This window comes from Pelobates fuscus, chromosome 3 (genome assembly GCF_036172605.1).
Source record: "Pelobates fuscus isolate aPelFus1 chromosome 3, aPelFus1.pri, whole genome shotgun sequence".
In the NCBI taxonomy this organism is placed as follows: domain Eukaryota; kingdom Metazoa; phylum Chordata; class Amphibia; order Anura; family Pelobatidae; genus Pelobates; species Pelobates fuscus.
In genome coordinates, this window is record NC_086319.1 from 147,802,595 (window position 1) to 147,828,480 (window position 25,886).

At 44.3% G+C, this 25,886-nt stretch overlaps 1 protein-coding gene across 1 annotated transcript in view; it reads right to left on the reverse strand.

Annotated features, from left to right (window-relative positions):
• Window positions 1-2,236: 2,236 nt before the first annotated feature.
• MYOT (myotilin) overlaps window positions 2,237-25,886 on the reverse strand; it is a 107,551-nt gene continuing 83,901 nt past the window's right edge. Inside the window, exons 8-10 of the mRNA XM_063447512.1 lie at window positions 19,483-19,648; window positions 16,890-17,023; window positions 2,237-3,530 (exon numbers count right to left, since the gene is read on the reverse strand). Coding sequence (XP_063303582.1) covers window positions 3,355-3,530; window positions 16,890-17,023; window positions 19,483-19,648 — 476 coding nt within the window. The 3' untranslated portion in view covers window positions 2,237-3,354. The remainder of the gene's footprint in view (window positions 3,531-16,889; window positions 17,024-19,482; window positions 19,649-25,886) is intronic.

Sequence of the window (25,886 nt, forward strand, 5' to 3'; positions counted from 1 at the left end):
CTTGTGCCAGTATGAAGTCCTCCCACAGAGTTCCTTGTGGGTTGTTGCATCCGTTGCCCATACCCGAGAGGCCGTGGTCCAATCTATCCATGGATTTTATTGTTGAATTACCTCCTTCGAATGGTAAAACTGTCATCCTGATGATTGTGGATCGTTTTTCTAAGATGGCTCATTTTGTGTCTCTTGTCAAATTGCCATCCAAGGAACTTGCCTCTATCTTTGCCAGGGAGGTGTTTCGGTTGCATGGCATTCCCACTTCGATCGTGTCCGATAGGGGTAGCCAGTTTATCTCCAGATTCTGGAAAACGTTTTGTTCAGAGATGGGTATCTCCCTCTCGTTTTCTTCCGCTTACCACCCCCAGTCTAATGGAGCTGCTGAACGTGCCAACCAATCTCTAGAGCAGTATCTTCGTTGTTTCGTGTCCCACCATCAGAACAATTGGGCTGACCTTCTTCCTTGGGCTGAGTTTGCTCGTAATAATGCTGCTCATGAATCCTCCGGTAACAGCCCTTTTTACGTTGTTTATGGCCGGCATCCCGTGGTTCTACCAGCTGCATTCTCCTTACAGGGCATGCCAGCTCTGGATGAACATTTGACTGGTTTACGTAATACTTGGGAGCAGGTTCAGTGTTCTTTGGTGGCTTCCGCTGCTCGCCAGAAGGTTCAGGCAGACAAGCATCGCAGGGCGGCTCCATCCTATGCTGTGGGGGACCGGGTTTGGCTTTCTACTCGCAATATTCATCTTCGTGTGCCTTCTATGAAGTTGGCTCCTCGTTTTATTGGTCCTTTTCGTATCTTGCATGTGGTTAATCCTGTCTCGTATGCCTTGAATCTTCCTAGGAATCTACGCATTCCTAACGTGTTTCATACCTCCTTGTTAAAACCCCTCCTGTGCAACCGTTATACTCGGCATGTCCCTCCTCCTCCTCCGGTTTCTGTGGAGGGCCATGAGGAATTTGAAGTGGCTGCTATAATTGACTCTCGTTTTCTTCGGGGTCGCCTCCAATATCTGGTACATTGGAAGGGCTATGGGTCTGAGGAACGCAGTTGGATTTCCACTGGCGCTGTTCACGCTCCTCACCTTGTGCGTTCTTTCCACACTCGCTTTCCTGCCAGGCCTGCTCCTCCCCACCCGGTGGGCGTGTCTTCAGGGGGGGGTACTGTAGCAGTACTTACCCTCTCCAGGGGCCGGCCGGGGTCCTCTCTTCTCGCCGCGCGCGGTCCTGCTCCTGCACGAGCGGCGCGCGGCTCAGCCAACGACGAGATCAGTGGGGCGGGTAGTGACCGCGAGAAGCGGTCACGTGTCCCGCCTGACACTAAGAGCGCGCCGCGCGTCTCGGGCGCGCTCTTAAAGGGACAGTGGGAGACAAAATTAGAATCAGTCTCCCATTGGCCCCTGTCATGCCACGTTCCCCATACACCCACGTTTTGGGGGCGTGGATATGACAGGGGCCAATCAAAGTGAACATTAGGGTATTTATACTCACCTGTTCCTTTGCACCTTGCCCTATCGTGGTTTCTGTTCAGTTCCCTTTAGTGCTTGTATCGTTCAGTTGGTTTTTTGGTGCTTGACCTTGGCTTTGTTCCTGACTCCGCTCTCTCTTTATCCTTGCTTGTTTATCCGCTGGTTTGTCTTCTGTGTACCAGTCCTCGGCTTGTTCTACTTTACGCTGTCTCTCCATTCCCTTGACCTCGGCTTGTTCTGGACTCTGTCTTTTCTTGTACTCGTCTAGTCCGGCCATTCTAAGGTCTGGTAAGACGAATCCTGGTTTCTTGTCTCTTGACTATCTGGACTATTCCTGCATGTTGGGGTATATTACCGTGACAGTGATAAACGTATGATTGTTACATGCCTATAACTCATGCTCGCAAGGTTGTTTTTTTTTGTTTTTTTTGTTGTTTTTTTTAACAATTTTGCTCTGATTAAGATAACACTAGTTTAGGAACAAAAAAACATGCTTAGTAGAATATTAACGTATGCTTGTAATCACCATTGAAAGGTAAGGAGTAAGGTTATATTTTCAACCAATAATCTAAAAGTGCAATATCAACTGAAGTTAATGATAATTAATAATTGTAATGTTATATTTTTCTTCAATCTAGAGTTTTGTTGTAATAAGAATAAACCTTTTCTGAAAAATCCAAGAACAATCTTTCCAATCTTTCTGAATACTGACGCAGAACATAAGCTACCAATTAATAATAGTGCCACAAATAAATAATATATTTCTGATATTTATTTTATACAGCAGCAATGAATGTGAACACACAAAATACATGTATTTTAGTACTCACAAAATAATAGCAAATAAATTACAATGCTATCTTCATATAATGAAAGTACATGCAAATATTAATGATTCTATAACAGTCACTTTGTTTTTTTTTTAACACAGTTGCACATCATTACCATTAATGTTGCACTGATTATACTCCTAGATACCTTAAAATAATAGTTTACTTTTCAACAAATGTCGATTTTGGGAATTATTTAAACAAATAAATCAAATAGCATTATTGTATGATTTCATTGTTAATGTTAAAAACCGAAGAGACACTGCATCTAAAAAGTATTTGGCTATGTGTTTGTGGAACATAAAAAGACCTTAATTAATTAGTTTTAGACCGAAACATTGCAAACCTGTGCCAATGTGCACTTATAACATTTAACTGAACTGCAGACCTGTAAAAGCCCTAATATTTGTTTTCATTTTGCTACGGATGTGAAACAAGCAGTTTCCTAATTTGGATGAAGCTCCCAGTTAGAGGTGAGTGCAGTGTTCATTGGAATCTTAAAATTCTATATATGTAATTATGGAAAGTCAAGGCATTCTGCTATCATATTTTTTTAAAGGGGCAACAAAATGACCATAACCAGTACTGCTCATTATAGTACATATTGCAATATGAACCTATAAGAACAATGTCCTGGTTATCTGTTCAATTATTTTTTTTAATAGTTTGGCAATAAAGCCTCTGCATAAAGTTGAAATTTAACTTTTAAATTATCACAACAAATGCTATCAAACTTGAATGGCAATGACAGATTGGTGGCTGCTCATATTACCACATTATTATGTATGTTGTGGCAGAGGATGCTTGGGAAAGTCCAGGTTTTAGGAATGCTACTCAAAATGCTTAGAGAGAAACCTGGGAATAGCTCTCATAGACACAGCACATTAACCACGACATTGAGCTGTAGTAGTTATGGTATTTAGAGCACATTAATCTAGATATGCTAAATATTTTTAAATGCTACATAGATGACATATTCTCTATAAATCCCGTTTGCTAATTTATAATAAGGCATGCAAAATCAGTTTTTTGTTGCACTCAATTCCTTGCTATTTGATTTACAATTCATCACTTTCAAGAAGTCCAGCATATACAGGTAATGCAGTCTGAAATTCTGTATTCAGTGAAACAGTCCGTTGTGCATTTTGTCTCTGTCCACTTAGCGTAGAATACTTGCCAAATGTTGGTCTAACCTTCAGCTGTTTTGTATTTGGAACTGGTTGATGGTGAAGTGCTGTAATGAATGAAAACACATTTTGTAAATGTAATCTTTGGATTATAAAAATAAATTGTTGGAGGAAAGGATAAAGGTTTATCAACTCAACATAATATGTATGCAATGTACGTAATGGTTTATTCACCAAACAGTTAATTTATAGGAATTGGAAACTGAATTACATATATTTGCCCAAAATAGATCCACTGGAAAAAATATCTTGTTTGGCTCCCCCTTACCACAATTCACAGTTTTTAAATAAACCTTTTTTTTTTTTTTTTTTTTTCATTATCAACAATATATTTAATTCTTTATTTTGGTTTTCATTATCAACAATATAAATTACACTTGTGTACCAGAAGTTTCATTGTAAACAAGTACAGCAAAAGTTAATAAGAAAAGTTAACAGGAATATGGTAGTGGGGTCACTTTTTGGTGTGGTGGCCCTAGTCTTTATGTAAGGTAACGTCTGGTTGAGATAGGGTTTTGTCTCTTGGCTCCAGTGGTGCGGGTCTTGTGTGCCGGATTGTTTCATTCAGCTGACGTTTCGGTACGGGTCTCAAATTCTGCGTGAATTAACGGTCAGCTCTGTGGGTGTACTTGGGTGTGTTGAAATTTTTGTAAGTTTAGATTATGTGGTCTGGTATGGTAGGGTCTGTTTGTGTGATAGTTTCTTTTCTATTTGAGTGATGGTGGGTGTTGGTGGGTCTAGGGTGGGTGGGTGTGTTAGTCATTGGGGTCGACCAGGTTCCCACGGGTGATCCCTGGGTGGTCCCCAACTTTTAGGGTATGGGGGAGGGGAGCTGGACCTCTGTAGACACTCACCTCCCCCGTCGACCCAGGAGTAGGTTGGTGGGAGTAGGAAGGGTGGGAGGGGGGGAGGCTACCATGGCAATGAGGTGTCTCCCTCAATCCACAGGTCCCATGTTGTTTTGTGAAATTTGATAGGGACGTTGCGTATCTGTGAGGTTAATCTGTCCATTTGAAGTCCATCTTGTATTTTTTGGTATATGGTTTGTGGGTGGGGTATGTGTGGGGTTGCCCAGAGTTCAGCTATTGCTCTGCACATTGCCAGCTTGTTTTTATGATGTGTGAAAGTGCTGAGGGGTTTTGACAGTAGTAGTGCCCATGGGTCCTTTGGGAAAGGTCTTTGAAGAAGGTGGCTGAGGAGGGATATGATGCTGGTTCAGGTGGGTTGGAGTTTGGGGCAGGTCCACCAGCAGTTTAGGAAAGTGCCAACCTCTCTTCATTGTTTCCAGTATGAGTTTGTGCTGGCTCTCTGCATCGCTGCCAGGCATTGTGGGGTGTAGTACCAACAAAACATAATTTTTTTTATGATTGCTCCTGGTGCAATACACTTATTGAGATTGAGGTTAGTGAGGACCATATGTCTGCCCAGTCAGTGGGGTCGTCAGGAGGGCCAAGGTCCCTCTCCCAGGCTGTTATGTAGGGTAGTGAAATTTGCATATGGTGGGTAGACAGGGTTGTGTATATGTCTGATATTTGCCCTTTTAGCGCGGATGCTCTATTGCAGTCTTATTCAAAAGGTGTCATGGTTGATATGGCTGCTTAGCGAATTGCTGGGGTGGAGGCAAAGTAAGTTAATTTTTATGTCACTCTTCCTATCCAGGATATAGCTAGTGGCTTCCATTGTTTTAAGTCTGCGTGGGCTTGGTGGAAGAGGGGTGAGTAGTTTGCTTCATATAGGGTTTTTAAGTCGTTTATGAGGTGGATGCCTTGGTAAGTGAGCTTTGTGTGGCATATTTTGAGTGGGATACCAGTGCAGAGTGCGATGAGGTCTTGGGGGGGGGGGGGATGGTAGGATGTTAGGATTGTTAGGCCTGTAATCTGTTTGTTTAGTCGTAGTGTTTGTAAGAAGGGTTCCTGGGAGAGGGCGAACATGAGTGGTGATAGGGGACAACCTTGTATCGTACCATTGTGGATGGAGAAAGACAGGGGAGGAATGTTCGGGAGTAAGAGATAGCCTGTTGGTGTAGTGTATGTTGCTTTTAAGAAGTTAAGGAGGGGGGCGTGGCTAGCCGAGCAAGCAACCAGACGTGCTGATGTGGAGCTCCTGCAGGCCCCATCGATAAAAACAATATTTAGCCACGAAGTTCTATTACAAAAGACCTCAAAACGTAAACCTGTGCATAGCAGAACTCCCACAGAGAGAAATGGGATGGAGAAACCGCAAGCTGACCCACTCAGGGAGCTCTAAACAGCCCGACATCCGCACATCCTTCGACAGGCCGCAACAACAGGCGCAGCCCAAGATGGCGCCCGTGCGGGCCCGAGACTCCAGCTACTCAGATGAATCCCCGGAGGAAGATGACAACAGGCCCTCGGGGATCCCAAACCGGGTGTACGCGAGTGAAGACTCAGACTCCGACACCTCACCCTCCACCAAAGGGGACATTAAAAGACTGCTGGTAGACCTGTGGGAGGTCTGGAAGGGCGACCTGGCGGGAGTGCGGTCTGAAGTTAATGGTATAGCCGCGCGGATCGGTGCAGTGGAAACAAGGGAGGGGAAGAGCGATCAGGAGCTGACAGAAGCGAAGGCCCAAATGGAGGCCATGTCCCAGCAACTTAACAGGCTCACACGCAAGGTCACCTCGCTGGAAGCGAGGCACCGTTGGAAAAACATTAGGATTCGTGGAGTCCCGGAAAGTATGGGTATGGAGGCTATACTAGGCTTCACCAACACAGTCGCAGAAACACTGGGAGTGCGACCCACAGCAGGAGCCTCACCCATTACGGCGGCTTTCCGAATTAGAAAGGCCCCGACGGCACCAGCAGACGCCTCAAGAGACGTCATAGCAGTAATACGGGATATATCCACGAAAAGTGCAATCCTGGCCCGCTCCAGAAACATCCCTACCACTATGGTGAAAGGCAACCCCGTCCGTATCTATGATGACCTACCTTTCACTGTTCTCCTGGAGAGACGGAGGTTTATGCCCGTGACAAAGGAACTCCGCGACAAGGGGATAAGATACAGATGGGGCACATCGGGCACCCTCATAGTGCAACAGGGAGAATCGGTGCTCACTTTATCGGCACACGAAGATCCGGCGGGATTCCTCAGGGCGCTACATTTACCGACACAAACCTCCTCTGCAGGGAGGGAAGACACAAACCTCACGCCCGAGGGACCCAGCCGGGCACGAAAGCAGACCACTGAGGCCAACCACACGCAGCAGAAGATAAGAGTTATGTACCCACCATAGATCGGAGAAACGGGCGGTAAGCGGGAACTATTACTACCCCAGAGAACCCACGAAGACCCACAATAACCCCCTGCCCAGGACTTAACCTGAATCACACACCACGACTACACCAAGATTCTCCCTACAGCTTTGAACCGTCCACATTGTTATATTGTTATATGCTTATATATTAATTTTTTTTTCATTTTTCTTACACAAGTTACCTTTTTACAGTGTAATATATTTTTCTATTTGATAATCTGGTGCATACCGGACGATACGACCACAGAGGCAGACACACGAGAGTAATGGCAAAAAAAGGCGATGTAAAGTTTTACTTTGTTGAGAACGGTGGCGCAAAGCAGATAACACTTCAGAAGAGTCATCTCCCTTACACTGAGTTGGAGCACGAAACTAAGTCCCTCCCTGGCTGCCAACCAGGACCCAAATTGTTGCACACTTCAGTATTTAATATCCGTTAGAATGTTTACTTACTATTGACTCTGACCCCATTTCTCAGGCCCCTAACATTAACTACCAACGTAATGCAGCTGAGGTAATGCGGAATACTATTCCTTGTTATCATGGCGGGGCACTGTCCAGTCAGAGATAGGGACGGAATAGAGATTATGGTAACAGCTATAGAAAACAGAAAGTATAGGCGCTCACTATATGGTGAAACAGGCTGCGGTATACAAAACAAGGACTCCCAAAACCTTGTGTGGTGGAATAGACAAGATAATACGCCATTTTTTATTATGGTAACAGCGACTTCACTAAGTACAGCCTGACTGGCGTGCCACCCTGCAACCTATTGTGTCTCTATGCTTCCTGCAGCTAGACCCAACACGCACTATATATCTGCCAATACCCCGGTTAACTCGGGGGCGGACAACTATTCTAAGTAACCTCGGGCGTAGCGGGTCTCACACTAATAGCAGAGGTCAGATAGTTGTTATATTAACAGCAGAAACATGTACAGTCAGAAATTAAGACCAAGGTGCTTGGCACAGTACCATGCAGCTGTGTCCTGGTCTGACATATACCCCCACACTAAATACAAATGGGATCCCAACCAGAGAACCAGACCACTGCTAATGCCTCTCCCTGTTTTCATGAAGCCCACGAGGGCACCTTATCCACACATATATCTAACGGAGGGTGATGGACTCACAATGCGCTACACTGCTGAATAACAGCCAAGACACATACTGTCCCAGCCCACTATAAGTATAAGTTTAAGCGCTCAGCCCTGGTCGGTAGCACACTAAATGAACAAGCTAATTGTTCCTTAATTGTCTATACCTTGAATCGTTACCTTTTTTCTTTGTTTATTATAAAAAATATATGCAAACTCAATATGCAACACTACTGGTATGTTGCACATGTGAAAAACAAGCCCGATAGTGCTGTTGTGGCGATACAGGCAATGTTGTACCTACCTGCATATCAAAAATAAAGAATTTAAAAAAAAAAGAAGTTAAGGAATTTAGTAGGGAAGATGAATTGGATTAGTGTTTCAAAGAGAAAAGGCCTTCTCGGCGTCCAGTGAAACTACGGCTAGGGGAATGTGTTGTCTGTTAGCATACCAGATCAGGTCTATATTGCATCTAGTGTGGTCCAGCACTTGTCGGTTAGGTATGAAGCCCACTTGGTTGGGGTGGATGAGCTTTTCCGTGTGTGGGTTTAGTCTCATGGTCATTACTTTGGATATGAGTTTTAGGTCAACATTCAGTAGTGATACCGGCCTGTAGTCTCAGGTTTGGGAATAAACGTTACGTTGGTGCTAACCATATCTGGTGGCAATGATTCTCTCCGTAGGAGTGTGTTAAGGATTCTCGTGAGTTTGGGTATTAGGAGGTCACTGAAAGTTTTGCAATAGAAGGCCGTGAAGCCATCTGGGCCCGTACATTTGTTGTGTTTGAGAGAGCCTATTGCTATCGCTATTTCCTCATTGGTCGCTTCTGTCGATAGTGCTAGTTTTGCCTAGGAGATGTGCGGGTGTGAGTAGAATGTGTAATCTGATGTGGAGGGATGTTGAGCTCTCCATATGTCCAGTAAGTTATGGGTTTGTAAGAATTGTGCAAAGTGTGGATCTGAACTTGTTGGTCATGGTCTGTGTTGGTTTTCAGTGCGTCTATCCATTGTTGGTAATGCAGTCACGTTGAAGTATCCTCCTATTATTGTGTAGTTGGTATGGGTGGATAATAAGTGGGTGGACATTGTGGTCTAGAACTCATGGTCAGGTGTGGAAAGAGAGTATACTGATGTGATGGAGTATATGCTGGTACCTATTTTCCCGGTGATTGTGAGTAGTCTGCCCTCTGTGTCAGTGGTGGCAGTAATATCCACCAGGAGGCAGTTGGCTTTAAGAAGTATAGTGACTCCTTTTGATTTGGCATCAGGTGAGTGGGAGAAGTAGAAAAGTCTGTAGTGTTTGTCTCTTAGTGGAAAGTGCTTGTGCATTGTGAAGTGAGTCTCTTGAACCAGCAGGACATCTGCAAGTTGCCAGTGGGCCCAGCGGAGCATGGACTGTTTTTTGGTTGGGTTATTGAGGCCCCTAGAATTAATGGAGACACAGTGTAGTTTATTTATGTAGTGGATTCTGTGGTGGTGTTAGCAATTGGTGTGTGTTGGGGTGGGGTGGGGGTAAGGGGCAGGGATAAAGGAAGGCTGTGACTTTCTGAGGTAGGCAAGGTCTGCAGAAGCCCAGTATGTTAAGGAACTAGGTGGAGGGTGAAGTTAGAAGGGTGAGGTTCAACTGGTCTGCCAATGGGACTTTGGGTTGCCTGCTAATGGGTTTTCCCTAGTGGGTGGTAGGGTACCCTAGCAAGTAGTTGGTGTTGGGTCTGGCTGAGATCGCAGATATGGGATGCCGGTGTTTTAGGTGGACTGGTAAAGTGTGTGTTTGGGTAGCTGTGATCTTGTTGGTTGCATTGGATGGGTTCTGGTAATCCCCTCCCGACCCCCTGCGTGTTTGTGGGCAGGTGGTAAGTCAGTCCAGTACCATGTGGGATACACCTTAATGCTTGCGATTACCTTGTTACAATATTTTAGCCATAAAGTTGCCATATAGTGAATAGTAACTTTGACCATAACAAATATGTGTGAATGACAATATTACGCCTATGTTATACAAGCGGTCATTTGCAACTCTCATGCACAGATAATATGAACATGTTCCAGGTACAGTAACCATTAGCAAAGGCAAAGGTATGAAGTTATGTGGAACAATAAAATAAGGGGGTAACAGTGAAATATTTCAAAAAATTTTTTCCTGGGGCAGTGTCTGGAGGAAACACAATTAGTTATGAGTATAGCATTAATATTTTCAGATTCCCTCCCTCCTGGGTTCGATATTTTAACCACATATTGACTGGTAACTTTGACCATGATGAATATTTGCAAATAACATTAGCCCGCCTATGTTATACAAAATATGCTTTTATCGCTCCCATGCATGTTTAAGAATATCACGTTCCAAGCATAATAACCATTAGCAAAGGTAAGGGTATAATGGTGATGTGTGGAGTAATAAAAAAGGGGGGTAACAATGAAGCGATGTTGTGGCTGGTGGGGGGGGGGGGGGGGGTGGGACAGGGGTTGCCCATCTCTATTAGGCACTTAGACAGTGCAATATCAAAAACGTCCCAAAAATCAAGCATACATACATATACTAGGTGCATAGGTGTGCGCACGGAGTGTGCCGGGTGTGCCTGGGCACACCCTATTCACACCTCCGTGCTGCACTACTTAGGGCAGACTAACATGTCAGGTCCATGACCGAGGACCCGACACAGGAGGGGGCCCAGCGGCTTGCCCACAAGGCCGCCGAATGCGAGGCCCCTCCTGTCAGTCTGCCCTGATGGAGATCCAGCCTCAGTCTGCAGCTCCGCCGGGAGTGAGCTGCAGACTGAGGTGCCTCACGATCTCCAGTCTATCAGAGTAAGGTATTTGCCGCGTAAGGTATTTATAAATCCGCCTCTTCCCCCTGTCACTCAATGCCCCTCCACCCCCTTCTTCCCCCTGTTACTCACTGCCCCCCACACCCCCTACCCCCTGTCACTACCCCTCTACCCCCTGTCACTGCCCTTCTACCCCCCATCCCCTGTCACTACCCCTCTATCCCCTGTCACTGCACCTCTACCCCCTGTCACTTCCCCTCCACCCCTCTAACCCCTGTCACTGACCCTCTACCCCCCTAACCCCTGCCACTATCCCCTGTAACTGCTCCTCTACCACCTGTCACTGCCCCTCGACCCCCTCTATCCCCTGTAACTGCTCTTCTACCCCCTGTCACTGCTCCTCCCCCCACCCCTGTCACTGCCCCTCTGCCCCCCAACCCTGTCACTGCCCCTATACCCCCTAGCCACTGTCACTGCCCTTCTACCCCACATCCCCTGTCACTACCCATCTATCCCCTGTCACTGCACCTCTACCCCCTGTCACTTCCCCTCCACCGCTCTAACCCCTGTCACTGCCCCTCTACCCCCCTAACCCCTGTCACTGCTCCTCCACCCCCCAAACCCCTGTCACTGCACCTCTACCCCTGTCACTGCCCCTCCACCCCCCAAACCCCTGTCACTGCTCCTCCACCCCCCAAACCCCTGTCACTGCACATCTACCACTGTCACTGCCCCTCCACCCCCCTTACCCCATGTCACTGCCCCTCTACCCCTTGTCACTGCCCCTCTACCCCCCTAACCCCTGTCACTGCCCCTCTATCCACTGTCACTGCCCCTCTACCCCCTGTCACTACCCCTCTACCCCCTGTCACTGCCCCTCCACCCCCCAGCCCCTGTCATTGCCCCTCCACCCCCTAACTCCTGCCACTAACCCTCTACCCCAACCCCTGTTACTATTCCTCTATCCCCTGTAACTCCTCCTCTACCACCTGTCACTGCCCCTCCTCCCCCCTACCCCTTGTCACTGCACCTCTACCCCCTGTCACTGCCCCTCCAACCCCCTAACCCCTGTCACTGCCCTTCTACCCCTTGTAACTGCCCATCTACCCCCTAGCCCCTGCCACTACCCCTCTACTGCTCTATCCCCTGTCACTGCCCCTCTACCCCTCTATCCCCTGTCACTACCCCTCTACCCTCTGTCACTGCCCCTCCACCCCCCCATCCCCTGTCACTGCCCCTCTACCCCCGTCACTGCCCCTCCAATCCCCTAACCCCTGTCACTGCCCCTCTACCCCTTTTCACTGCCCCTTTACCCGCCTAGCCCCTGTCACTGCCCCTCTACCCCCTAGCCCCTGCCACTGCCCCTCTACTGCTCTATCCCCTGTCACTGCCCCTCTACCCCTCTATCACCTGTCACTACCCCTCTACTACCCCTGTCACTGCCCCTCCACTCCCCCAACCCCTGTCACTGCCCCTCTACCCCCTGTCGCTGCCCCTCCAATCCCCTAACCCCTGTCACTGCCTCTCTACCCCTTTTCACTGCCCCTCTACCCGCCTAGCCCCTGTAACTGCCATCCCCCCTAACCCCTGTCACTGCCCCTCTACCCCTCTATCCCCTGTCACTACCCCTCTATCCTGTCACTGTCCCTCCAGCTCCCCAACCCCTGTCACTTCCCCTCCACCCCCGAACCCCTGTCACTGCCCCTCTACCCCCTGTCACTGCCCCTCCAATCCCCTAACCCCTGTCACTGCCCCTCTACCCCTCTATCCCCTTTCACTACCCCTCTATCCTGTCACTGTCCCTCCACCCCCCAACTCCTGTCACTTCCCCTCCACCCCCGAACCCCTGTCACTGCCCCTCTACCCCCTGTCAATGCCCCTCCACCCCCTAACCCCTGTCACTGTTCCTCTACCCCCTAACCCCTGTAACTACCCCTCTACCCCCGTCACTGTCCCTCCACCCCCCCAACCCCTGTCACTGCCCCTCTACCCCCTGTCACTGCCCCTCCACCTCCTAACTCCTGTCACTGCCCCTCTACCCCCAACCCCTGTCACTATCCCCTGCCCCAACTTTTGTCCCCAGGAATATCGGATCCTGCGCTGTTGAAGAATTAAAGTGATGGGTCACAGTTTGTGCCTCTCGCACAGCGTTGTATAGGCCAAGTCTTGAAACAATTGCATCCGGGGCCATTGATCTGAAAGGGTGAGTCATGCACTGCTCTCATCATGGCTTCTTTTGTGTGGAAGTAAAAAAGGCTTATTATGATGTCCCTTGGCTGAGAGGGGCTGATAGCCGGGTTGCGTAGAGCTCTATCCAAGAGCAACTCCTCTGGGGGGATGTCTGTCAGTAGGGACCCTATTGCTTCTTGCAGAGTGTCTGTCAGATTTTTGGGCATCACGGATTCCGTGAGCCCCTTTGTCCAGATATTGTTCCACCATGATGTAACTGCTCCTCTACCACCTGTCACTGCCCCTCCACCCCCTCTACTACCTGTAACTGCTCTTCTACCCCATCACTGCTCCTCCCCCACCCCTGTCACTGCCCCTCCGCCCCCCAACCCTGTCACTGCTCCTCCACTCCCCAACCCCCTGTCACTGCCCTTCCACCCCCGTTACCCTATGCACTGCCTCTCCACCCCCTTCCACCTGTCACTGCCCATCTACTCCCTGTCACTGCTCCTGAACCCCCTGTCACTGCCCCTCCAACCCCACTATCCTCTGTCACTGCTCCTCTACCCCCAGTCACTGCTCCTCTACCCCTGTCACTGCCCTTCCGCCCCCTTTACCCCATGTCACTGCCACTCCACCCCATTCCCCCTGTCACTGACACAGTGCATCCCTCGCAATCACACACGCAGCACCCCTTACATGCTGCACCCCTTACACACTGCACCCCTCACAACCACAGACACTGCACCTCATGTATATTTGTATATATATGTGTGTGTGTGTGTATGTATGTATGTATATATTTTTATATGTTTGTGTATGTATATATAAAAATACATATACACACGGCGTATGTTTGTGCTTTAGGGTGCACACCCTAATGCAATAGGCTGCGCACGCCTATGACTAGGAGTATTGAAGTGCAATAATCCCGAGGGTTGTTGCGTTCACTTGGAAGTGGGTAATCCAGGGTTGGTCTCGTGGAGAGTAAGTGGGTGTTCAGTTCCTGCTAAGTCTGGTTGCACTGGCAGATGGGTCGGGAGGTGGAAGTTCATGGAGTAGTGGGCTAATGGGGATCTCCGTCTTGCTCAGTCCACTATCAGTGGGTTGGTAAGGCGTTTGGCGTCTTGCGGGTCGGGTTGATCTGGAGGGTAGCGGTTCCAAGCGATGGGGAATCGGCTGCGGTCCAGGAGTAGCAGGGGGAACCTCTGGTGGGATGTCTGTTATGCCCAGACGTCCCAAGAATCTATGGGTGTCTGCCGGCGGAGTGAGGATGTGAGTCTGGTTATCTCTTCTAACTGTAAGTTTGAAGAGGTCTCCCCAGGAATATTGGATCCTGCGCTGTTGAAGAATTGAAGTGATGGGTCACAGTTTGTGCCTCTTGCACAGCGTTGTATAGGCCAAGTCTTGAAACAATTGCATCGGGGGCCATTGATCTGAAAGGGCGAGTCATGCACTGCTCTCATCATGGCTTCTTTTGTGTGGAAGTAAAAAAGGCGTATTATGATGTCCCTTGGCTGAGAGGGGCTGATAGCCGGGTTGCGTAGAGCTCTATCCAAGAGCAACTCCTCTGGGGGGATGTCTGTCAGTAGGGACCCTATTGCTTCTTGCAGAGTGGCTGTCAGATTTTTGGGCATCACGGATTCCGTGAGCCCCTTTGTCCAGATATTGTTCCACCGTGATCTGTTGTTAAGATCTTCTTGGGCTTCTTTAAGTAAGGTAAGTTGTTCTTTGAGTTCTTGTTATGTGGTTTCATGTGCATTGGAGGTGGTGATCACTTCTTCCATTTTGTCTTCTGTCTCATGCGTTCTCCTGGACAGATCTGCTAGGCCTCCCTTTATTGGGGCTAAGTGCTTCATCAGTTCTGTAGCCAGGTGAGATTTGATGTCAGCTGATAGATGTAATAAGTCTTCCCTGTTGAGGGGTGAGGTATCGGGGAGTTGCCTCGCCCAACTGATATCGAAGTCGGAGTTTGAGGCCTAGTTGTCCGCACGTGGCTTGTCCCTGTCGGGCCTGGCACGGAAGATGGGAGCCACCGCCAACCCGGACTTCGATTTTTATTTATTTCTTTTTTTTGCCGCCACGCATGCCTTGCAGGGTGATTGATGTTCCTAGGCACTTGGGGGTCTGTTGGTGTCTGCTTTGGGTGCCATGCAGTGCTTATATTAACTTTTGAAGCACTCCAGTCTGAGAAGCCTCCAAGTTGTGCGTCCGTCTACATCGGAGGGTAGGCGCCACCCCCCAAAAAAAATTGTATTTAAAGGCTTCCAGGTTATTAACAGAGCGGGACATAAGAAATTCTATATTAAGCACACTGTGAAAGGATGAAAGCGAAGAATGTTAGACCTTTTCAGGAAGTTTTGTGTGAGGGAGATTGTGTGAGTCTCATCCAGTCAGGTGTGGCTTGAGCAGCAAAAATAAAGTGATTTTACTCCTAAATTGCAGAGAATTGGGCAATGAGAATGCAAGGGAAAGATCTATACACCAAAGCCACTTAATTAAGCTAAATTTGTTTTGGTGCTTAGAGTGCCACTTTAAAGATGAACACAAACCTTAAATTTCCAAAATTCTGAAAATAAAACTTGAAAATGTGAAGTAAAATGGCATAATAATTCTGATCAAATGTTGCATCATGAATTATTAAACATACCTTCCCACCTTCGTGGGGTTTTTTTTAGGAAGAAAATACTTGTTTGTTTTTTCCTAGGTTTAAATAATTAATCTGGTATCAGTATTTATTGACTAAACCAAGAACTATAAAAAAGTAAGAAATAATCTGATTTTGTTTTCCAATTGAGCCATTTTGGCCTAATGTAAAAATTGCCCTGCCAATTGTTCACAATTGCCAAGGCAGTGAATAAACTCTATATCATATAATGCTTTAGAGTTTAAAAATAATTCATAAGAGTTCACAAAGAGTTCACAAATAAGTTATACTATCACTTTTACAGAGAAGAGTGTTAGTCTAGAAAAGAAGCGCTTTATAGTTAAATGTTGTAACTCAACAGTGTGTGTAATTATATAAGAGCATAGCAGGTATCTATACCCACATGCCTTTACTTAAATTCCATACATATTTTAATTTTGACTCCCCCACCCCTCCCCCCAAAAAATAAAAACATCTTATGTCCTCTGTAAACTGTTTACTTGTTGTTTCTCATGTGAAATATTTTCAAGTTAAAAAAAGAGAGAAAATTGGGGGCAGAGCTTAACCATCCACCTGAACAGACGCCATTCTTGCATGCTCCTCGGCAAAAGCCATAATCCATGGAATATCTCATCCAGCTCCAAAAAGTTACCAGAAAGACTACTCGACACATCCTGCAGCGATAGATGCCATCGTTGCGGCTCATAACCAGCCTAAACCTGGGCAGAAAAACAGGGCCTACTCCACGCTGACACTTCCAGGCCTGGAGGCATTCTTTAGCGGCACTGTGGTGAGAAGAGCTTGGGAAGAAGCTTCCCCTGTGTAGTCTGATCCACCTGCCCACTTGCCAGCCATGGGCTGCCGCTCACAGTGACCACAACCTGCGGCAGACAGCAGGGATATCGGGGCTATGCTACAAAGGCCCACGCAACCCATAACTGCTCCCATGGAAACCACGCGCTCCGACGCTCACACTCACCAACCTGAGCATACTGAGATGGAGACCTCCCTGGACACTCGAATAGAGCATCCACCACAGTCTGAAAATCTCATATCCACACACATTGCACAATACACAACCTTAAACATTGCATTTAGGACTCACATACATTAAATTCACTACACACTCTGCATCCACTATACACACTCACACAATGCATTCCATACACACACTGCATACAATACACAAACAGACACTGTATTCACTATATAATCTGCATAACAGATGTTGGTGTGTTTTGGTGGTCATTGTTTTGGTTGGGGGGGAGCATTTCATTCTTGGACCCAGGTAGCAAAATGTCTTGGGCCAGCACTGTGTGCTAATGTATTTTTTTTTTCTATCTTTGAAACAGGACCTGCATTATTTTCTGATGCTCAAGCTGTTCTATTCATTTTACATTTCTAGATACTGTTATACATGTAATACTTTAACAACTGGTCCCATACTTACTTCCAATATCAAGACGAGCATGGCAGGTTGCTATTCCTGCTTCATTTACAGCTGATATCGTATACCATCCATCATCTGACTTTTTCACATTATAAATAAAAAGATAGACTAATCCATTACTGTCTTGAATCAACCTAGAAATATAAATACCTATATTAATATTATGTTGATAGCATGGCTGTATTTAGGTCTAGTCTTAGCCAAGGCCTACGATGGCAAATGTTGTCTAAAAACAAATAAATCAGATTGTTATAAAAATACATTTGGTGCATGTCTATATCTGTTTGTGTGCCCACATTTGACTTGGCCTAGGGTATAGCTAAACCTTAATACATCACTAGATACAGGTTATTCTACTAGTGATGTTATTATTATTATTATTATTATTATTATTATTATTATTATTATTGCCATTTATATAGCGCCAACAGATTCCGTAGCACTTTACAATATTATGAGAGGGGATACTTTGATACTTTGATCACCCAGTTATCTCAAGTATTATCATCCAAAGGTTATTTTATTGGGGCATACAGCCAACTTCTATTCACAAAGCAGAATCAGAGAAAATCTGCCATTTAGAACATTTAGAGTACATTTCAATCAGACAACCGGTCTTGTTTCTTCCTGATTTGGTTAGCTCCATGTTGCTAAACTTGAGAGGCACACAATTTTACAGACCATCTGCCTTGCAAAGCTGCACTGGAAAGTCTATGATTGAACAGCTGCAGAAAGTCTGGGCTGGGTTTAAAGAAGGGGGGAGGGGCCTGCAAAGGATTCAGAAAAGAGATCTGCAGCTTTTGCAAGCTGTTTTTAGATATACCACATATAAAAAAATAAAAATTAAAAAATGCCTGCATGTTTTCATGGGGGAAATCTACTGAAACGTGAATTAAAACATTTTTTTGTTATGGTTGTTCATTTAGTGTATATGGACTGTCCCTTTACAAAATACATAAAAATTATGAGGAAATTGTTACCACTAATTTATTTTACAGAAAAGCTAAAAATAAATGAGATTGGTCTCAAAACATGTGAAAACACACCTTCAAGAAAATAAGCTCTTACATTTTTAAAGATGCTTATAATATATGTATAATTATAAGAAAATATTTTGGCAACATTGTATCCTTCACAAATTGATCATTTACATCAAAAAGGACCATAGGCGTGCGCACGGGGTGTGCCGGGTGTGCCTGGGCACACCCTAATCCCGCGGCACGCCTATGTATATTGAGACCGGCAGGGGAGATCTCAGGATCTCACCTGTCGGCTCATGCAGAGCCGGCGCTATCCGAGCGCCGGCTCTGCTCTCAGCCTTCCTCCCCACTGACCCACATGCAGGGAGGGAGGCAGGAGAGGACCCGGCGGAGCTATTGCCGGCAGCTCCGCCGGGTTCCTCTCGCGAGATATGAGCGTTGCCACGGCAACGCTCAAATCTCGCAAGAGTGAATCTCCACTGGACCACCAGGGATGGAATCAGCAGCAGCAAGGATCCCTCCTCCCTACAAAAGGTAAGAAGGGAGGGGGGATAGCAAGTAATGTACCCCCACCTCCACCCCCACAATCACCCTCACAACACCCACAGACATACACAGCACCCACAGACATACACAGCACCCACAGACATACACAGCACCCACACACATACACAGCACCCACACACATACACAGCACCCACACACATACAGCACCCACACACATACAGCACCCACGCACATACACAGCACCCACACACATACACAGCACCCACACACATACAGCACCCACACACACACAGCACCCACACACATACAGCACCCACACACATACAGCACCCACACACATACAGCACCCACAGACATACACAGCACCCACATACATACAGCACCCACATACATACAGCACCCACACACAGCACCCTCACACACAGCACACTAACAGCACCCTCACACACACACAGCACACTAACCGTACCCTCACAAACAAACACACAGCACACTACGAGTACACTCACACACAGTACATTAACAGCACCCTCACAAGCGCGCACACACACACACATACACACACAAACAGCACCCTCACACACAGTACATTAACAGCACCCTCACAAGCGCGCACACACAAACACCCTCACCCACATAGCACACTACCAGCACCGTCACACACACATCACACTAACAGCACCCTCACACAGCACACACACACACACACACAGCAGTGTGTGTATGTGTGTATATATGTGTATATATATATATATACACATACATACATACATACATACATACACACACATATATATATATATATATATATATATATATGCGGCGTGTGCTTGTGCTTTAGGGTGCACACCCTAATGCAATAGGCTGTGCACGCCTATGAAAGGGACAAGGGATGGGTAGTATAGCATATGCTAGCTGCATGTAAAATTGTAACGTCAACAGAGAAAGCCAGTCTGTGTGATAGAGGCCAACTCTGGACTAATATAATAGAAACATTACAAAACTAGCTGAGCAGTGAAACATTTGTCACCAGTAGAATGGGTTTCACACGAAGACTGTAACAATATGCATGTATAGGTAGAGACGAAATATCTATCAACTTATACCTTATTCTGTCTGTATTGTACTGGAGCATCTCATTATTTTTTTTCAGCAATATGTTAGGTTGTGGACTTGCACGGATTTGGCATTCCATTTGTACATTGTCTCCTTCATATGCTCTTGTTGCTGCTGGTTTCTTGATAAAGTACGGAGGTATTTTGTATTCTTGAGCTAATTGATAAAAAAACAAAAACACAATTACAAGTATCCTTGTAATAATACATGGTCATACACTTTATAGTTTTATTAGATGTATCTATAAAATTAGCTGTACCTTAGATATATCTATAAAATTACAAAAAAGAGCTCCACTACCTGTCAACTGCGGTATGTGCGGCAAAAAGAAAACTGGTCCCTACTGGCAGAGAAAGCTTAGGACGACAGTGAAACCCCTGGTTGTATCTTAGCTTCTTGATTATTTTTTTTTCTTTCTGATTTGTTGATTTTTCATTTACTTCTACATACTTTTACACTACCATGTTTTTGTAATTTCCTCTATATATACGTGTACAGTTTACTTACTGGTCTTGTTGTTTTCGTTATTAATGTCAACTACTTCTGGTTTAATATGATTATTTTCCTCTCACGTCCTTTCATTTTACTCTTGATATATGGTTTCCTTATGCATTTATTTCAATAAGCATGGCCTTAAAGGGTTAATCCAAGCCCCATAACCATTTCTGTGAAAGAGGTTATGGTACTTGGTGCCTTGAGTATGTGCAGTGGTTCACTAACATAACATAGTGCAAATATTGTTTGGTATACACAGAAGGCACAATATCTCAGTTGCACTCACAAGATTCCAATGTAGTAAGCACCTTTATAGGTGCCACCCACAAAACAGTGGGATATTCACTGAAGACAATTCCAAAAGAGTATTTATTCGGTATAAAGGTATAAAAAGTTGCACAAAGTAATTTTAAAAATGGTCCTACGCATTTCGTCCTCATCCGAGGACTTCCTCAGGGACCCGTAGAATATAAATCAATATACAAAGTAATGCAGTGCAAAATACAGCTTACTAACTCTCTCCCACAGTCCCCCTTAAAAAGGGCTATCCCCCAAAAGTTAATTGATGGTGTTGTGGGAGTTTCCTATTTCTTTCTTCTGGATTGGCAGAGTGATGTTCCCTTTCCAGCTGTCTACATTTTTCTAAAATTGTTAGTTTCGGTGTTTCTGTATCATCGTGACGCACTTCCGTGCGTTCCATCTCAGACTTCCGCCAACATGGTTGTGCATGTCACACGAAGAGTAAAGATGGAAGTATGAGTTTCCCCTAGTGTTCTCCAGGGGAAAATGCTCAACGTATACCTAAATGAAATCTGATGTTAATCTTATGTCCTTTCATTCCATCAAATTAAAAACAACAAAGTGCATGATTTGATTGTGTACATATATTCAGTCCAACCAATAAAATATTACACCCTTGTCACCTATATATAAACTATGCAAAAATTATGCTCATCATTGAATGTACAGATATTCAAGGTACATTTCCCTCATCATTTCCAAAAGGAAGGGGAATGTGTGACTTTTGCCATGTATATAATATATTGGGATTTAAAAAATTACATAAATTATATATAAAATCATTATTGTTATAGGTCCTTTATTGTGAAATAAAGGACTTTTTTATGAAGTATCATTTTCACTTATAAGTTTAATTTTAATAATAATTTTTGGTGAAGGTGCATGATAATATTTTTTATCTTTCTTTCCATACCTATCAAGTGTCCATATTATAGAATGTAATATAGTAACCAAAGATCATGACATTAGTAACTCTCAAAGACGTCATTTGTTTTTTTATTTTTAAATGGTCTCTTTTTTGGCAAGTTCATAAAATGTATCCATTTGGAACTAATAAATAATGTTATAGGACAGGGGTAGGCAACCTTTTAGCAGCACTGTGCCGATATAGGATTGTGATATCCCGTAGCGTGCCGGTCCTATTTTTTTTATAAATCGAGGTGTGTATGCTGCCGTATTCTGCTTGTGTTATTTTTACTGTAATTGCTTTGTATCGTTGTATTTGTACGTATATATGCAGGTCTGTCTTTAATAATGACTGGACCCTGGGCAAAGCATTTGCTTAGAGCCCCTGGACCCTGTCCCCCCTTCCCAGGCATGCAATCACGTCCTCCACCTCAACACAGTGGCGGACCTAAAGTAGAGAGGTGCAAGAATTCTTGGCGGTCTCCCTGTTGCACGGGTGATTCAAAGGTAGATCCCCATCTGTCGTGCAACTCCAGAAATGCATTGACAGCTGGAGCTCTACCATTTACTCATATTTGCAGGTCTGTATTTAACACTAAGCAGTTTTTGTGTGTTTTTGTGGAATATGTTTGTATGTGGTGTTGGCATGATTGCAAGCGCACACACACACAGATATACTGACACACACAGAGACATACTGACATACACACAGACATGCTGACATACAAACATACTGACACACAGATATACTGACACACACAAAGACATACTGACACACAAAGACATGCTGACACACAAAGACATACTGACACACACACACACTGACAGACATACTGACACAGACATACACTTTAAAACTCACCCTCCAGTTTCCTACCTTTCCTGCTGGTGGCTGAAGGCGTTGGGAGTTGGGAGTTGGGGTCTAGAGCTCTTGGCCAGCCCCCTCCAATCTGCCTACTCTTCTTTCCTGCACGCTCCTCTCTTTGTGGGAGGAAGTGATGCGTGGCCATCACATCCTCCCAGCCTGCTGCCGAAAAGCAAGGGGCCCGCTCGCGCTGTTAAAGCACCTCAGCGTGTGACCGGGTCCCTGCTGACAGAAGCCCAGCGGGTGGTCCTTTGTGCAGATTACCAGCCAGAGGGTTAGAAATAGTTGAGGCCAGCAGGGCTCACGGTGCAGCTGCCCAGTTTGCCCCTCGTTAAAGACGGCCCTGCGTATATGAGCTATTATATTGTTTATGTTCATGAGTAGTTTATGGTATTGTGTATGATACATATGAATGTAAGCTGTGTATGGGTGCTGCTTGTGGAATTGTATGTGTGTGTGAATGGATATGTCAAAGTGTGTGTTTGGTAGTGTGTGGGGGCTGTTTGGGGTATTGCATGTGGGGTTGTGTGCATGTATGTGGATTGTTAGTGGTGTTTCGTTTGTGCGGATTGTGTGTATGTTTGTGTGTGGGCTGTCCATATTATTTGTATGAGGGGAGGGTTATTCTGCATTTCTGTGTATATCTAGCAGTGTGGGTGACTTCCCTGGGTTCCAGTGGGGACTAGTCCAGCCAGGTACATGTCAAGGACAGGAGCTGCAACAGCAACTGCGAGCTGCTCTACTACAGTGTGGCTTCCTATTCACAAGTGCTGGGAGGAAGTAATCTGAGATCACTACCTCTACGTGCTGCAATGCATAAATTGAGGATTGTCCTTCACCACCTTTTCGGATTAGCAGATATCTAAAGTTTTACTGGGACTCCTGATAGGCCAGAGCCTGTTTGACTCTAGCAGCCTTGAGTGCCGTGCAAAGACACCTCGAGTGCCGTGCATGGCACTAGTGCCGTAGGTTGCCTACCCCTGTTATAGGAAATTATGAGAAAACTCTGTATACATGAAGTGTCGATAGCAAGGGAAAAAGCAGAGATACATATAAAAGATACCCATATTAGTTTAAGAAACACACTAGATCTATATCGACATTGAGTCCTTTTGGGCTCAGTGTCTGAAGTTGGTGTATCCAGTAGGTTTCTCCTTTTGCCAGTTTCCTCTTTCTATTGCCCCCTCTCCAGTGTGGTAAGATTTTTTTCAATCCCAACACACTGTAGACCTTTTAGGTGAAAATCTGGACAGCTATTGCAGTGTACTGGAAGAGAGTGTGTCATTAGTCTCTTTTTAATATTCTTAATCTGTTCTAATAGACAGATTTTTAATAAAAGTGTTGTTCGACCTATACATTGCTTGCCGCACGGACATTCAAGCAGATAAACTATATAGTCCAATCGTACATTGTGGCAATCGATAAAATATTTTATGGTAATTTTTTGTTCTATCCCAATTTCTGCTATACATACCTATATTTGTACTTATCTACTAAATGGCAGACAATACTAACTATCTACAAAGGATACAAAAAGCTAGATCCCAGAGATTTGAACTTATATTTAAAGATATGGAAAAACCAAAACACCTAGATGGTTTACATAAATATTTTAGATGTAAAGAAAAGCTACTAGACCTTGAAACTAAAAAATGGTGGGAGATAGCTTTTTTAGGTAATTATATAAAAGAAGGATTAATTCCTAGGGGTTTATGAGTTGAGAAAACTCCAGCTTTTGGACTTGATAATGATGAATTTCTTGAAAAATGGGATGACATTTGTATAACTGTTCATTCCAATTGATGGAGCTTATTGTTAAATTTTCAAGAGAAAGCAAAGAACAGTTAGAACAGGAACTAAAAGAATTAGAAACATATACAGTAATAAACATATAAGATCAGGAATTCAAAGACAGATGAATTGATGCATAAAAGGTTAAAACATCTAGATGAAAAAATTGCAGATACAAAAATGGCAAATATAAGAGAGATAATGAAGACAAACTTAGTAATATATTTGCTACAAAGAATAGAACATTACAAAAAAGATCCAACTTGACATGTAAAAAATTACCTTTTAAAACTCATATAAACAATAGAAAAAAAAATATTTCAGAAAGGGATAAACAAAAAAGATTCAATACTAGATCAAACCAACCTCCTAGAAGTGTTAATCAAACACCAACGAATAGACAACCTCATTCTAATTATAGACACAGATCTCCTAAAAGAGAGGAAAGAGTATTTGATACTTATGAACATGCAGTTACAAGTAATCTAGAGAACAAAAGAAATACATCAAAAGAGGGAAATGTTATAGGGAGAACAAGAGTCCAAAAAGAAAAAAATATTACAAATTACTTCTGGCCCAGGGAATAGAGATGGGAACATCCAAACCGTTTCTTCCCCCTACGCACGGACTCATCACAGAAGAGAAAGATGTTGGAGGAGCATGCCAACTACCAGAAAAGGGAATAACTTCAACCAAAAGAAACAGAAAAGGGAATTATTAATCTAGCAGGGTTGAATTGACTGACCAAGAAATTAACTTGCTAGATAAAGGAATGAGGTTTGCCCCGAATCAGGAGGCAAATGACTTCAATTTATATATAGACCTTAAAAAATGTATTCGGTCAATGACAATTAAAAAAACATTTTTTAAAATTCCCCATTCCCCCAAGGGAAAAAAACTTCTACAGTCTGGATGCTTCAGATTATAAATTTAAACCAGGGTCCAACTTCTTTCCTGTACAGAGCAAGGGATCTCATTTGGAAACCTTTGAACATATGGTGCAAAAAATATATATATTTTTTAAATTGCAGGTAATCATCAAATTAGAAATAAACTGAGAAAAAAACAAACTTAATCAGATTAGAAATAAACTGAGAAAAAAACAAAACTTAATCAGAGGAGAACAACTAGCCTTAAAGAAAATCTTCAAGAGAAAACATTGTAATTAAAGAGGCTTTCAACATTTTGGGTGATAAAAAAACATACAAAAATTGGATAAGGATCCCACACAAATCTACAACAAAGAATTGAAAGAATTTTTAATCTTGGCAGAAGAAAAATAAGTAATTTTAAAAAATAATTTTGGTACTTTTCCAGTTATTCCAATTTTTAATTTTATCACCATAATTCACAAAAATAGTTTTTTTCCACCTGGGTGCCCTATTATCAGCGGCATTGACTCAGTCACTGTAAACTTGTCAGCTTTTATAGATTTTTATTTACAGAAATACGCTCAACAAGCTCTATCATATACAAAGAACACTAAGGCCTTTTCACAGGAATTAGAAAATATTTAATGGTTGTGGGAATACAGTTGGGCCACATTAGATGTGGCCTAACTGTATACAGTAACTAGCCATGATCTTGGACTGGAGGCTGTCAACCATTGCATGTGTCAAGATAAAGATACCCAACGTGATTTGAAAACATTCATCTTGAGAGGAATATGATTCATCTTGGAACATAATTATTTTATATTTGAGGATTATTTTTACTTGCAGATAAGGGGTGCCAACATGGGAACCAGGTTTGCCCCCCAATTATGCCAACACCTACATGAGGAGGTGGGAGGATTTATTTTTGTGGTCGGGGCATGACTGGTGGGAGAACCTGGTCCTATGGCGGCGATAAATAGATGACGTGATTATAATTTGGAAGGGTTCAAGTTTACATTTCAACTCCTTCGTATAGTATTTGAATGATAACAGTTATAATCTACCTGGTGTCAAACAAGAATGAGATTAACTTTTTGGATATCACCTTATTTAGTGAAGAAAGTCAAATTAAAACTAAATGCTTTTTCAAGCCAACAGGCGG